We start from the raw sequence: 15,166 nt of genomic DNA, 5'->3' as shown, positions 1-15,166 counted from the left end.
CCAGTAAGTTCTACTGAACTTCAGACAAACCCTCATCCCAATTTCTATTCCATTAGCTATATCCGAGTATAGGCCCAGACTTAGCAAGTCAAAGCCACTTGGCGGCTTTCAAATACAAACTGAGTCACCTCAGAGGGTCTCTGCTCACCCCAACACTGGAAGAGAAGCAAAATACTGCCCAGAAACATGTGAAAGGCAAGCAGCTGGAGAGACTTCTGAAAAACTAAACCAGCCTCTATGTGGGATGCTAAAGGTCTTGTGGAACTATACTGAGCTCTCGATGGAGCTCAATTCCTTGTAGCAACACCCCCCTTAAAACAGCCTCATCCTTTCCAAATTTGTCACCACCCTTCTGGAGGAGTGAGCCAAATGTCCCTCAAAGGCTCAGTCACTGGGGTCAACAGATCTAGGCCAACTGCACACCCTAAAGCGTCTTCCAGACCTCCTGGCTGAAAGGCAGCTGGCGTGTCTCTAGCAGCACTCGTTACAAACCCCAGTGCAACCACCCCAGCACACGCTAAGGAAGTAGAAGGGAGATCATTTCTGCAAGGGAATATATGCATAATACATGTGGTGAATTTTAATATAATTATTAATTTATACACATAAAAATCCCCTAATACAAAATTAATTTTGCCTTAAGCTTTTCTGTATTTTTCTTGAAAGTATTAACTGCATTATTTATGAGTGCCCAGCTGATGAACGTATTAATACAAGGGCAGCTCCAGTGTTGTACCAGATCTCACTCTCACTTGTCTTCAATACCTAACACTCATTTTTAACGTCTGACAATGAGTGTGGGTTAATGTTGATTTGCAAAGGCCTGACTTCAGCTGAAATGCCAGGAGTTCAGCTCATCCCGGCACCAAAGCCGGGGCAGACTCAGCACAGGCCGTGTGAGGAGACGTGTCCTGACCTCCCAGTGTGGCTTGGCCATAGCCTGTCAGAGAGGAGGGTTGGTAGTTTGGGGTCACCGATAATTCATTCGGTCTCTACCAACACTATTTGCTCTACACCAACGCTATTTGCTTTTGACATCAGAAGAATAGACATGCAGCTAGAGAGTGATGATTTAAAAAAATAAAATAAAAGGAGGTTACGCTTTATTAAACAGATGGCCCGTGCCTGCATACCGCCACGGAATGAGGCGGTATGAGTTCCTCTGTGCGAGTTTCTTTTACAGCCTGTAATTCTAAATGTTGTTTAGACCTCACGGTGTGTTCAGTGGGTGTTGGAGAAACAGCTGCTTTTTTTTTTTTTTTTTAAACAACAGTATTCACTGATACTTTTAAAAAATTAATCTCAGCTTACCTTGTTAGATGCCTACTTAATTCATGAACTTCCATTTCAGTGCTTTTAAATTCATTAAGCTCTTTTCGAATGGCTGCCTGCAAAGGAGAAATAAACTCATGAATGTATAAATGAGAAAGATCAAAATAAGTTCACTTTGTTCTCAAAACAGTATATTAAAAGTGAAGCAGATAGATAACACTATCAGAGAGAGAAAGAAAAACATAAAAAAGACTTTAAAATGTGAAAAGGAACAGCGATAAACATGTTCTAAATCACATAAAGGGAAGAGATAAATGCTTCGGTGGAATGGCTCAATTTGAAAACCTATCGAAGACAATGCAGATACAGAACCCAATTCTGGCTTATTATATAAACACTTTAATGTACAAAATCCAAATTAGCATAAGCATGAGAAAAAGAATGTGCACCAGAGTTGCTCAAACACTGCGATCATTTTCAGAGCCAGACTGTGAGTAAACTCTGCTCAGATCTCACCAAACTCGTATTTGAGATGTCTCCCACCTTTACGAGGTCCTGAATTTCTAAAGCAGCTGAGCTGACTTCACAGAATCACAGAATCATAGAATAGTTTGGGTTGGAAGGGACCTTTAAAGGTCACCTAGTCCAACCCCCCCCCACAATGAGCAGGGACATCTTCAACCAGATCAGGTTGCTCAGAGCCCTGTCCAACCTGACCTTGAATGTACTTGGAAGGGGAAGAAGGGTTCCTGGCTCCCTGCCCTCCTCTCTGCCTCAGGCTGTGCTCCTCTGCCATTCTGACCCGGCTGTGCCATTTACTGAGTCGATTCAACACACCAGCCCAGCAGAAAACTAGCCACAGGTGGTTATATTCAGCATCCACAAGAGATTCGGTTACCTACAGCCTCTATGGTTTGTCCATGAGAGAAAAGAAAACCAGGGGTGACTGGCAGGAAGACAAATATTCAAGAATAAAATAAAAAAAGTAAAAAGGGATGATTTGGAAGGACTCAGCTTTGTGTTGGAGAGGGCATTCAGTGGAACTGGCTCAAGTCCCAGGCCCTGAAGTCGTCGCTTCTGACAGCCCTGTGGTATTTGCAGCTCACAGGTGGGTTTCATTGTGAGGGTACGAAGATGTGAGGCTGCTGCAGCCAAATGCTCCCATGGGTCCAAGGTGTGTTCCACTGCCTGGAACTGTGATGCTGAAAGCATCAGTGGCTGCAAGGGGCTGCTCCAGTTGGTGGTGCTCATGTTTATCAGGAATTTTGCTTGATGAAGGCAAGCTAAACCTCTATGAACAGCATGAGCCCAAAACAGGGCTTTTGCAACAGCCACTGATCCAGTCACCAACTACCTTTGCCTTGACAAGCTCTAAGTGATAGATTTTGCGAGTGTGATCTACAGAAAAGGCCCTTTGTGCTCTTTCTGCACAGCTTTGGGTTTTTATTTACCTTAGAAATGTCTGTCAGGCTCTGCCTCCATCTATCAGGATGGAGCCATGGCTACGCAGCAACACAAGGGCCTTACCTTCAGCAGACCACTTTGCTGCTGAAGTGCCTGTGAAGGAGGCCTGGTGGGCTGCTGAATCCCACAAGGTCCGAAATCTATTCCCCCCTGCATCCCTCATCTGCTGGAGAGATTCAGAAGTGCCCTTTTCTTTCCTCTAACAGCCAGACATGGTAAAGATGAAGTCAGACTGAAGGCAGTTCCCGACACCCAGCACACAGAGCCAGATTTACTGACATCAGAAAAGTCCATTACTAAAAATCTATTTTTGCAATAAATCTAGCCTGTGCTGACCAATGAAGATGGTTATTGAATCAAAGCTCTGCAAGAAAATAATCTTTTATAGGATGTTGCAGCTTTGTCAGACATTTTAGAGTTGCTTCCAGTTTGTCTGGCTATTTTTTCCAACAGTGGACACAGTGGTGGGGAAAAGCAGGTCATCTGAATGGCAGAAAAAAGACTACCACCCATCTGACTCAAACCCCTGAAATAATATGTCTCCTTCCTTATGCCATAAGTGGCATTCATATTAGAAGGACAAACATTTCTTCTACTCCTGCTTTGCTTAGAAAAAGAACTGGAGAACTTAAGCCCTTTGCTCTCTGTATGGACTTCACATATTCATTATGAAAACGAAAAAGTGACCTCAAAGTACTCTGAGGCCTTAATACTCAATTCTTTACCAGGCTACATTTAATAGTGGTATTTAATACTTGTTCTTTTCCCAGACACAGGATGAGGAAGGACCTCTCTGGACACCAAATCTTCTCCTTCCCCAGCTGGGTCTCTCCATGCCTTTCATCCCAGACAGAGATCTCTCAAAGGGTACAGAAGCAGCTGGAGATTTATTCCCTCCCTCATCTACCAATTGGGAGAATATAACTAAGTCAGTTGAATAAGATCTTATCCAATGTGGAGAAGATAAAATGGGAAAAGCTAATATAACCCAGTATACAATGGTCTGTGTATAGTCCTGAGGAAGTTTTTCTTTTTTTTTTTTTTTTCAGACCAGTTTATGCTACATTAACTTACGTAAAATCTGAAAAAACCCTCTGTCAAGGAGAAAACCAGCGATCACAAAACTATACAAGTCCTTTGGTTCCATTACACAAGTGTAACAGGCTGCCCTTTCCTCTGTGAATAAAACCAAGAGCATCATAAATAAGTGGCATGGCCAGGAATCCTGCTCCCCTGTCTAAACATTGGACATTGTAGTCTCCAGCTGCATGAGTCCCACAGCAAAGAAATAGTCGGGTACCTGAAAGTCTTTAAAATTACATGGGCATCATAGAGTGACTAAAGCATGGGAGTCACTGATCAGCCTCGTAGTCCTCTTCTCTTACAGTGGCCATAAAATTTTTAAGTCTTCTTCCTGAGGCACGATAAAGACCCTCAGGATATGACTGTTATAATTTGCCAGCAATTTAACGCCTCTGCCACCAATGCTGCCCCTAGAGACATCACTTTTTGAAGGTCCCACAGGCACTCAGAGGACAGCACACTCAATACCAAACACACAGCTTTTCTTTACCTGCAGGGCTCATGCCATTTCAATTCAGTGCTTAAAACGCTCTGTGGAATGGAGCAGAAATCCTGAGTAAACATCCCTGTCCTAACACACTATAAAGAAGTTACCTGGGTTCTGTGGCAGGTGCTTTTGCCAATTATATGACTTGCTTCCATTTTTGCACCTAGGCCTGCTCTGTCCTGGCATCACAATTCTGGCAAATGCTGTCGTCACACTGCTCTGCCAGGTCTTGCAGGAGCTCTCAGTTGGCAGAAATTATGTGGCAAGACCAAAACCAAGAAACAAATAACAGGGTTGCTACGAGACCTTTCCTCAAAGGGCTTCATGTTCTCTCCTCTCTATTTCAGTGGTATAACGCTGCTAGCCTTGCTCCTGGTTTCCACTCATATAGGAGCCTTCTTGCCAAAGATTTATGACTCAAACAACAAACCTTGTGAATGGAAAGAAACCACAGGTATGTTGGGAAGGGACGCCAGGTGGAAGCTTATTCCCTGATGGTCGTGGGACCTGTGGGACCCAAGGGATGCTGTTTGCTGTGACATGCTCTAGCTATTCAGACCATGGCGCTCTCAAAGTTGTTCCACTTACTTTGTCGGCGGCTGTGAGGCGTGTCCAAGGTTTGTCTGCCCTCCTGTCGTAGTCCTGCGCATCTGCCACTTCTACGTAGTCACTGAAGCGGATGAGGATCTTCCTCTCACGTAGCTCTTCTACCGTGGGCCTTTGACTCAGCTGCAGGTTTTGAGAGAGGAGTAGAAAAAGACATCAGGACTTCGCTTTTTCCCTGCAGAGTGCTGCTTGGGCATTTATTTTGTTATTATGATAATTAAGAGGGTTCAGACATTCCCAGGACCATTGTTTTTATCAGCCTTTCACAGAATTACTACTTGGGAGATAACCACTTGTTATAGCACCTTGAACATCATCCCACCTTGCTGCCGGAGCAGCCCACTGTTGTTTGGGAAGCAGCTGTGGCTGGAGACCTCAATCCCTGGCTGAGGTCAATCATCCCTGGCAGAAATGAGATGTAATGCAAGGAAGTCTCCTCGTGCACCAATGTCTCAGGAAGAAACAAAGACCATAACACAATTTTAAGACTACCCGCACAGGCTGTATGATCCCCAGCCTTGAGCTGCTGCGTGTGCTTCTGTGCTGCCTGGGAAGAGTCAAGCAAAGGCACCGAGCCGCTCCTGCCCTGAATTATGTGCAAAAGGTGACAAAATGACTTTCCTTACCATTCTGATATTCTGCAGACTTGTCCTTACCTCCAGAAAAGGCAGGCAAGATGATGACTATTGCACACTGAACTCTTCACTGTATGCTGCAGCTCAATTTTGTGTCACAGTGAATTTGACTTTTAAAAGTTTACATTGCATACTACAAGTCCAGAAAAAAAAATTGCAAGGGTGGACTGTATCACGTCAAGAAAACATCTTCATTGTTCCAAAGCATTTCTTTCAAATTCCACAGCAGAATAGGCAGCCACAGCCAAAACTCTCCTCTCAAATTAGAAACAGTAGTGTGCTGGTAGTCCACGTATTGCAGTGTTAGTCACACGGGACAGGAATTGGCTTTCAGTGGTCAGTTCTCCTTGGATGGACAGCATGCTGGTTAATGTCAAGCAATTAAGTGCTTCTGAAAAAGGTGCTACGTATGTGCATGCATGTGGCTGTACATTAGTTGCAAAGGTTTCACCATTAGAGTGAAAAATAATATCCTGCCAACAATTAGCTGGACAGTGTATCATGCTATTCCCACTCATTAGAAATAGGTGTGTGTTGCAATACTTCACCCTTGTGAATAGCAAAAGGTCTAAATATTTCATAAAATGCTTGAGTCTATTCCACAAAGGTATCTAGGCTTCTGGATCCAGACATACAGTTCCACCTTCCTCCCAAAGTAAGTTCCCTGCATTTCATCTTCCAGGGAGAACTAAGATTCAAAACAGCCAGGATGCTAAGTGGAGGGTGAAAAATTTGCAAGACCACAAGAAAGGGAAGCACATGCTTGAAGTCCCGCCTTTTTCCAGCATTTGGGTGTTGATGCAAGACAGCTCCACCGCCCCATCCTGCCTCTGTATTTAAATCCCTGTGTGCTTGTTCTTGGCATGGATGGTTGCCTTACTCTTCTCTTTTTAGAAAAGATGGTTGCAATGGGAGGTGACAGTGAGGCTGCTCTCTCTACATGGATAGCCCTGAGCGTACACTCCTGGATTGGGTTCAAACACCTCACGCAGAGAGCCTGCAGAGGTGCACTAATGCTCTGCCTGTGAGATGCTCAAGGACAGGAATCAGGTTCTACCCCTCCTGGCTGCAGCCCAGCCATTTTGCACACACTGAAGGAAGAGAAACCTTGGGAAGAACAAGTGTAGCCAGGAGCACAACTCTACACTGCTACGTAATGTTCTTGCCTAGGACAGCCATCATCAGTCACGTTGCTGCTTGGCAGTTTATGTGTTGTCTCCATAGCCATTTTAGGGTAGATTACAGCATTTAATAAGGGAAAAACTCCTTGCTGGTTTGAAAAAGCACAACTTCAAAACTTCTGAATATTGCAAAGATCTTAAAACTAGACAGTTTTCTCACACCCACCTTCTTCTACAGGAGGCATGAAATTTCCTGTGGCAAGCTACTCTGTGTGTGTTTGTCACACAACATTCCTCCTATTTCTTCCATAAGCTTTCCAAGAAAAGCCCTGTTTCACATACTCATGTTCAGGCCACCCATGCTCAGGTCAGCAAAGATCATGTAGGCAGTGAGGCTGGCAAGAAGCATGCCTTTCTGAGCTCAGACTACAAGTTTCGGGGACCCTTTTTTAAAAAACCAAAATGCGTAGGCATAACCTTTTTTTTTTTTCAGACAACAGGACAAACCCATCTGTGAGCTAGAGTACCATGTCAGAAAAGCCAGAGGGCACAATAAAGTAGCTTGAAACACGTATAGATTTAAAAATGTTATTTTTCACTCTAGCAGAACAGAATTGCCTCTTCAGCCTGCAGCCCTGATACCCACTCCTAAGTCACCTGCAAGCCCAATACATGCTGCAATTAATAGACGGACTTTTAACAAAAGCAAGCAAACCAAACTGCTATACTGTGTTTGGAGTATAATCACACTTATGTGACGAGTGAAGTTCAAATCCGTTCCGTTCAAATATGAGGAAGAACTTCTTTACGGTGAGGGTGACAGAGCACTGGAACAGGCTTTCCAGGGAGGTCGTGGAGTCCCCTTCTCTGGAGATTTTCAAGACCCGCCTGGATGCAGTCCTGAGTAATGTGCTCTAGGCAATCCTGCTTTAGCAGGGGAGTTGGACTAGATGATCTCTAGAAGGTCCCTTCCAACTCCAACGATTCCGTGGTTCTGTGAGCGAGGCTTCTCTCTCTCTCACAAGCCATCTCGAATGTGATTTCACATTGGTAGTTTTTTCTAGCAGCCCTAGCACTAGGAGCTGCAGGTTTGTCAGCGCTGATGCATTATTACTCAGATAGCACAGCAGAATTTTGCTTCTGATTATTTAAAATCTAAGCCCTGGCTATAGGAATAGAGAATCTTTATGCTGAAATAATATTATGACTACACCCCAAAATGTCAAAGATAAGGGTGAGACTCCATCTTTATTTGCATCAACTGCTTCTTTTCTCACAACAGCATGCATTAAGGATGAATCGCTAATATTATCTGTACATTTCTCAGCTTTTATCATTTTAGGATGTAGCCTAGATTCTGTTTTAAATTAGGATTGAGTTTTTTAAAAAACAAAATGTCTTATTACACAGATTATGATGACATGAACAAAACATAAAATCCTGTGAGTTAAACTCTGTGTTTCTAAATGGCTACAAGGGAAGCAGGAACTCCTATAGGCTTTCCAAGCTGGAAGAGGACTCTCACAGAACAACTGACTCTATTTCACAGGTTCTGTCAGCTCTTGACAGTAGCCGGCTTTCAAGTTTGTGCTAATCATAGACTCATAGAATCATCTAGGTTAGAAGGGACCTTCAAGATCATCTAGTCCAACCATCAACCTAACTCTGACAAAAAAACCCCATCACTAAACCATGTTCTCCAGCACCATGTCAACCCGTCTTTTGAACACCTCCAGGGATGGTACCTCAACCACTTCCCTGGGCAGCCCATTCCAATGCTTCATAACCATTTCAGTGTAAAAATTCTTCCTAATATCCAACCTGAACCTCCCCCTGGCACAACTTGAGGCTGTTTCCTCTAGTCCTGTCACCTGTGACTTGGGAGAAGACACTGACCCCTGCCTCTCTACAACCTCCTTTCAGGTAGTTGTAGAAAGCAAGAAGGTCCCCCCTCAGCCTCCTTTTCTCTAGGCTGAACAACCCCAGCTCCCTCAGCCTCTCCTCACTAGACTTGTGCTCCAGACCCCTCACCAGCTTTGCTGCCCTTCTCTGGACCCACTCCAGCACTTCAATGTCTTTTTTGTGGTAAGGGGCCCAGAACTGGACACAGTACTCAAGGCGGGGCCTCACCAGTGCCGAGTACAGGGGGATAATCACCTCCCGAGTCCTACTCACCACGCTGTTCCTGATACAGGCCAAGATACTGTTGGCCTTCTTGGCCACCTGGGCACACTGCTGGCTCACGTTCAGCCCACAGTCGACCAACACCCCCAGGTCCTTTTCTGCCAGGCAGCTCTCCAGCCACTCTGCCCCAAGCCTGTAGGGCTGCCTGGGGTTGGTGTGACCCAAGTGCAGGACCCAGCACTTGGCCTTATTGAACCTCATCCCGTTGGTCTCAGCCCATCGATCCAGCCTGTAACTGTAGCCTAAGTGATTAGTAAGTCTGTACAAAGGAGAAGGCAGGTGGCTGTTAATACACTGAAGCATGGCCATTGCCAGGCTGATGTCTACGTGGTGTCAAGAGCCCAAGAGCACCAAGAGCCACAGAGGCAGTGGTACTTTTGCCAGCAATGTGAACTTGCTGCTGGTATTTACCTCAGTAATGCACTGGGTCTCAACCAGCTCATGTGGCTTCCTCGGGGCACTGGGTGTGGGTTAAAATCAGAGAAGTGACTGTAAATGTTAAGAGCCACATGATGAAATGAGACAAATCTGAGGTAAGTTCTCGCATTCGCAAATGCACAAAAACCAGATTAGATGCAACCCCTGCACTGAAACACTGCAATCCTTCCCTGGGTGTGAAGAACAGTGCACTCAGTTATACATGAAAAAATGTCAAGGGCATAAGCACATTATGAAACTTTGGTGTTAATGTGCATTTTTCATTCTTAGGTGACACCTGAACGTAACACAGAATAAAAGCTGCTGCTTCTCTTTCTCCTGAAGTCATACAACTATTACTGCGTATTATTTTTAGATGTCCTGTCTTTGCTTCAGAAACCTACAACCAGTGCAATTTAAGGTATTTATCCACCTCATCAGAGTGGTGGGCAGCGTGTCCATCCCCACAGAGCAGCTGGAGCAAGCAAAGCATAGAGACCAAGCAACCAGCTCAAGGTGACCCAGGAGGCCCAGGGCAGAGCTACGAACAGAAAAAAGATACACTTAATCTCGTGCCAGTGCTCTGACTATGAAAGAGTCCTGAAATCCACAGCTTATACCACATAGTTCACATATAGGCATAAATCTGCATATATTTACATATATAAACACACACAAAATATTCAGTACATTAAACCAAAGTGCCGATCTGATCACACTGAATGAAAAGAGAGGGACAACCACGCTGAGTGGTTTTCTAAAAGCAATTACTTAAAGCTACATTATTTGAACAGTTCACAAACTGCTCTGCCCCTTTCCCATGCCATTGCTGAGATTTCTTGTGAGCTGCTAAGCATGAGGGTCCCTCAGTATGTCTGAGCTACCCAGAGCACCCTTAACTCTTAAATAGCTGGGAAAACAGCTTTGCTAATAGACTGTAAGTGGCTCCACTGTAGGCGTCAGTACAATGTCTGTTCACAATAAGAGACAGCTCACCTGAGATCTCACCTTGGAGTTTATTTTTATGACCTGTGAGCTGCAGTCTCTTGGGTCAAAATTGCTTAAGGCTACACAATCCTTCTTGGGCAGCACCTGAGAATGAGCTCTGCTTCTTCTAACAGGCAGAAAGAACAGGGCACGTTCGAAAGTTTCGGTAAAAGGACATGGTCAAGGACACAGTGCTATCGTGTGCACAAGGTGGTGGTGCTCCATGCAGGAACAAAGGGATCCTACTCGCTGAGCTGGACCTTTCTTTAGTTACCTCTGTTAACATCAGAGGTATATGCATGTGTATGTCTGGACTTTTTCTGGGTGTGCCTCCTGGTCTTACACTTTTCTATTTACCCGTTTGTGAACATTTGAGAGCTGAGGGAGCAGGACAACTTTATGGCGAGTACCTCGTTATTTGAGCAGGAACCAGGATGAGAATTCCTTTCGAAGTAAATTTCTATTAATGCAAAAGCTGTGTAAATGAGGACAGCACCTCCCATATCTTGTCACAGGAGCTCAAGTTTTCCTCTGTATATTCTGGATCACTGGAGATAAAAATGGGCACGTTTCAAGCTTTGACACTAAACCAATTTGGAAGGGAAGGTTTAACTCAAACCCTTTTGTTCCCGGCATGGGGGAAATGAAGCAAACCTATGCACTGCCACCAGGTAAAGTGGAGGGGGACATACTCTGGCCAGTCTGGTCTTGGGATTTAGTCAATGTGAAATGCTGAGTTTGCTCCACTTCAGTCACAATGAAGCTCACTGTCTTGTCACTTCATTGTTGCCTGCTTTGTTACCTCGTTAAAATGTGATTGTTATTTACTGAAGAAACCAAGGTGAAAAATTACAGATTCTAAGTAGCAGCACACACAGCCCCCTCTTTCCTTTGCTCCTCACCTTTTGTGGTAAGACATAGGAGGGGGGTGTGATGAAAACGCCCCGAAGACCTTTCCCTCTGACTATAAATGCAGTTTATCTAAATTAGCCGCTAACCTTTTTTCTTCTCTGACCTTTTTTTTTCCCCCTGCCTCCCTCTCACCTCCTTCTGATAAGTCCCACCTCTCTCAAGAGTTCATTATTTTGAACAGCCTGCGCTGATGCAAGCCAGTGGAGGTCAATTAAAGAAAAGATTGAACAGCAAGACATTTCCTAGTGAGGCACCAGCTTGCTCTCCAGTGAGCAGAGAGTTTAAGTTGTACTGGGGCAGGAATCTAATGGGAGCAAAGATTCCAGATTATTGCATGGATTTTAAGAAATAGCCAAACCTCATCACTTTGCTTGTCATTATTAAAGCTAGAAGATTCTTTAGTTTTGGAGTTAGACCGCTGAGAAAAATTAGCTATTGACAGTGGGAGATCGGAAGCAGTCAACAGCTCTGGGAATGGGGAGCATGATGCTATTTGAGACAAGAGAAGGTAGGAAAAGAAGAGTTTTATTCCTCTTTGCAAGTGGTTTGTAATGTATTCTGGTAATCCAAGCTATGACTCTCTCTGTAGTGGAAGTCCTCAGGGGGAGTTCAGGCTTGTGTTAATTGCCTTGGTGCTCGGCCAAATTCACCACGGTTCAGAGAGGATAAATTCTTAGTAGCAATTCCTGGAGGCCCAGATCTCCTCATGGAGGGGACCCGCCTGCTACACTTCTCCCAGAGGGCCTCTGCAGGTAAATATTTCCAGAATGGGCTTGTGGGCAAAGATCAGTGCTCAGAGAAAAACCCCTCCTAATCTGCATGTCCCTCCACTCAAACGAAGCTGCTTTGGACCCCGAGGGGCAGTGAGAGGGAGCACGGGGTGGCTGGATGGGCAGAACCCATCCCTGGGCATTTCAGGTGACAGGCAAACACGCTTCACCTCTACTGCATCGGGCGGGAGGGACACAAGCTACAGAGAAACTGAATCAAGCAGCATTCACCTCCTATTTGTCCTTTGGATGGCACCTATTCCCCATCCCCAGTTCATTTGGAGTTTGATGAGTCTGAGGGGATGAAAAGAGCTTAAAGGGGCAACTCGCTATAGTTCACCTGATTTTTTTTAGAAATTGCCTGTCCAGGTGATGAATTCAACTGGATATTTATTGCCGACTTTAATAAGGCATCTAGACCTAGCAAGGTAATCTTACTTATTACAGCATGTCATGTTACAACTTATCATCATAATACTGTAACAAAATGTCAGCGCTGAAGGAATTTTAAGAACAGCTTTTTTAATGGATGAAGTGGGTTGTTCCCTTGGCGGTAGAATCACGCCACCAGAAAATGTGGGGACAGCAGCAATTTCTATAGTGCAAGGTCAAAAGCCTTTTCAGTGGCTTCTGCAGACCATCCCCCCCCTTCCCTTCTTATTACCAGCTAGACGTGGTCACAAGGAGGCAAGGTGGCACACTTTCCTTATGTTGGATTTACCCTGCAGGCATGTGTGTGCATCAGATCTCAGTGCAAAGAGAAAGGTCTGCTGGGCAAAACATTTGCCGTGCGCAATTAAACTTCTGCTTGATCTGAGGTTGAAAATCCTTTGGTAATAAGGCTTCGGTACAAATCGACAGAAGGAGGCTGCTGCTCTGCTGTAGACACAACGACACATCTGGGACACACTCATGAAAGACAGGGCTGGGGAATAACAACAATTTTTGCAGGATTCACTAGGTGGTTGGCATTTCTAGTTGTTATCTATCCACTCGCACACTTTACTCACTTCTTTCCTCTAGTGATTCCTGAGCTCTTATAACAGTATGCTTGGTAGGTGAGAACAAAATTTGCTGTTAGACCAGGCCTGTGGTTCTTTCATTAAAACTACAGTGTGCCACTAGAACAACTTGCAACAGTTTAAAAAGATGACCAAAATTGAACAATGCTAACTAAGGCGTGTTGCTACCAACCTCACAAATGTCGGGGAGAAAAATCTTTAGGAGGGAAGAAGCCTAAAAAGGAATGTGAGCAGGAATGGGGGCATGACATTAAAGAGCGGACTGCCAGGGGCTTGGGCTGACGCTGCTCTCACTGTTGTTTCTACGTAAAAGTGCAACCAAGACAAAGAAATAAATCTCATAGAAGACTACTGAGGTTTCAGGGAGTGGACACTGCTGCGATGCTCTAACAGCCCAGGAGTTTTAGTATAGCAAGTAGCTGTGGACTCTGCCTGCAACAGACAATCCATGTGCTTTGTAGCTTTCCTACAAAGTAGTGGAGGACGGGAACCGCAGGCTGAGTTAGCAAGCCTCCATTTCTTAGGCAGCAGATTGGGTATGGGCAGCTTTGCTTTTTATCTATTACAGCTGTTCATCAAATGGTACAAAGCTTTGGAGTGGATTCCTGTATGTGTTTACTTTTCAATGTACAGGGAAATTGAAAGCCTGGTAAAACAGTATCTCTAGCCTTTGCACAGAGCTTGAGTCCCATGAAACATCTGCAATGCAGTTAGGATCTTTTCTTTCAGGCAGCGCTATGAGGAGACACGAGAACATCCCTGCCATTGCTGTCCGGAATTTAAGTGTTTAAAAAATAATACTACAGATCTCTGGGTCACATTTTTAGCTCCTGCAGAGAATTGTTGGTGTTGGTGATGGAGAATTCTGCTGATTTATGTGAGCTGAGAACAAGGTGTGAGATTTTTAACAATGAAAGAAAACAATCCAGCTTCTGAATGTAACCTTTGCGGGTAGATTTACAGCCCTTTCCTCGCCATTATTCATACCATGAAAGCTTGTGATCACATAGGTCAAAAAGACAAAACCACTTAAATATATACAGGAAGGGGATGGTGGTGCTGTCTCACAGGCATGTGAGCGTTTAGGGGGCTTTCTCCACTTCTGGAGATAGGAAATATGTCAGTGGTGAAATAAAGTTCATCTGCAATAACAGGATGGATTCTTGGCTATGTATATCGGAGCATCTGTAGACGTTTATGCCAGCTGAGAAACTGAATGTGTGTATGTGAAATGACTGTTCTTCAGTTTTAAGAGTAAATGACTTTCAAATGGGAGGAAAACCAAACCCAAACTATGCTGTTTCATTCGTCCTTCCCTGCCAATACAAGATTCTTTTCTGCACTATATACCCTTTTGTGAGTGCTTGTCTCTATTTAGTTTAGATGCCTCAAGTGACAGTCTCTCTCTTTCTGGAAAAAGTTTATTTCCCAGTTTTATGCTTTTTTTTTCAGTGGAATTTTCAAATGCAATCAGCATTGTTTTAACTTTGCTCACTTCATAATGGCTGAAGAAGCCATTAAATTTACAGGGAGATGGGTTAGACAAATGCTAGGCTCTGTATCCTTCACTGTTCAAAGCTATAAAGTTATAAAGGCTAGATCTTCTTTTGTCCTGTCTCAAAATGTTACCAGCAATAGCCCATAAAGCAGTTCCCTTCACTGTCTGTGGACTTACACCCTACAGGTCAGTGATTTCTTTCAAAGATTTCTTTTAGGACTTGTTTCACACTCTACTTTTGAAAATGGTGCTGAGGGAAAGGAGAAAGGGAAACAACTGTGCAGTAGGGAGAAAGTTACCGTAGTGTCATAATAGGATCAAAGTTGCTTCTCACCTTACGTGTTAATCTTCGCTTTATCTCTCGTTTTTCCTCCTGCTCCTCTTGCTCATTCCGGGCTGTAAAAGATTTACAAGGATCTCAGGTTGTGGACTCATCAGACATGCACAGTATGCAACAAAATAAGCCTCTCCATCAGTTTATTAATGTTTCAGGAGCTCTCTGATGCACAGTGTGTCCCCCTGGGGCTACTTCACTTCTTCACACACTTCATAAAACACCTACGGTCTCCTTCCTTTCCCTGTGTTGGCACCTTTTCATGTGTGTCACTTTCTAGAAGGGCCAGGCAGCGAGCCAGCTCTTCAGAAACCATTATCTCCCTCCCCACAGACCTGGTGGCCTCAGGGGCTTCAGCTATGATATGGTTGGAT

General features: G+C 44.4%; 1 protein-coding gene across 1 annotated transcript in view; it reads right to left on the bottom strand.

Annotated features, from left to right (window-relative positions):
• Window positions 1-1,307: 1,307 nt before the first annotated feature.
• Window positions 1,308-15,166, bottom strand: part of PHACTR1 (phosphatase and actin regulator 1) — a 305,302-nt gene continuing 291,443 nt past the window's right edge. The window contains exons 12-14 of the mRNA XM_074146816.1: window positions 14,793-14,854; window positions 4,895-5,035; window positions 1,308-1,388 (exon numbers count right to left, since the gene is read on the bottom strand). Of these exons, the coding sequence (XP_074002917.1) occupies window positions 1,308-1,388; window positions 4,895-5,035; window positions 14,793-14,854 (284 nt within the window). The remainder of the gene's footprint in view (window positions 1,389-4,894; window positions 5,036-14,792; window positions 14,855-15,166) is intronic.

This window comes from Numenius arquata, chromosome 4 (assembly GCF_964106895.1).
Source record: "Numenius arquata chromosome 4, bNumArq3.hap1.1, whole genome shotgun sequence".
Classification (NCBI taxonomy): domain Eukaryota; kingdom Metazoa; phylum Chordata; class Aves; order Charadriiformes; family Scolopacidae; genus Numenius; species Numenius arquata.
This window is presented reverse-complemented; position numbering and strand designations above follow the sequence as displayed.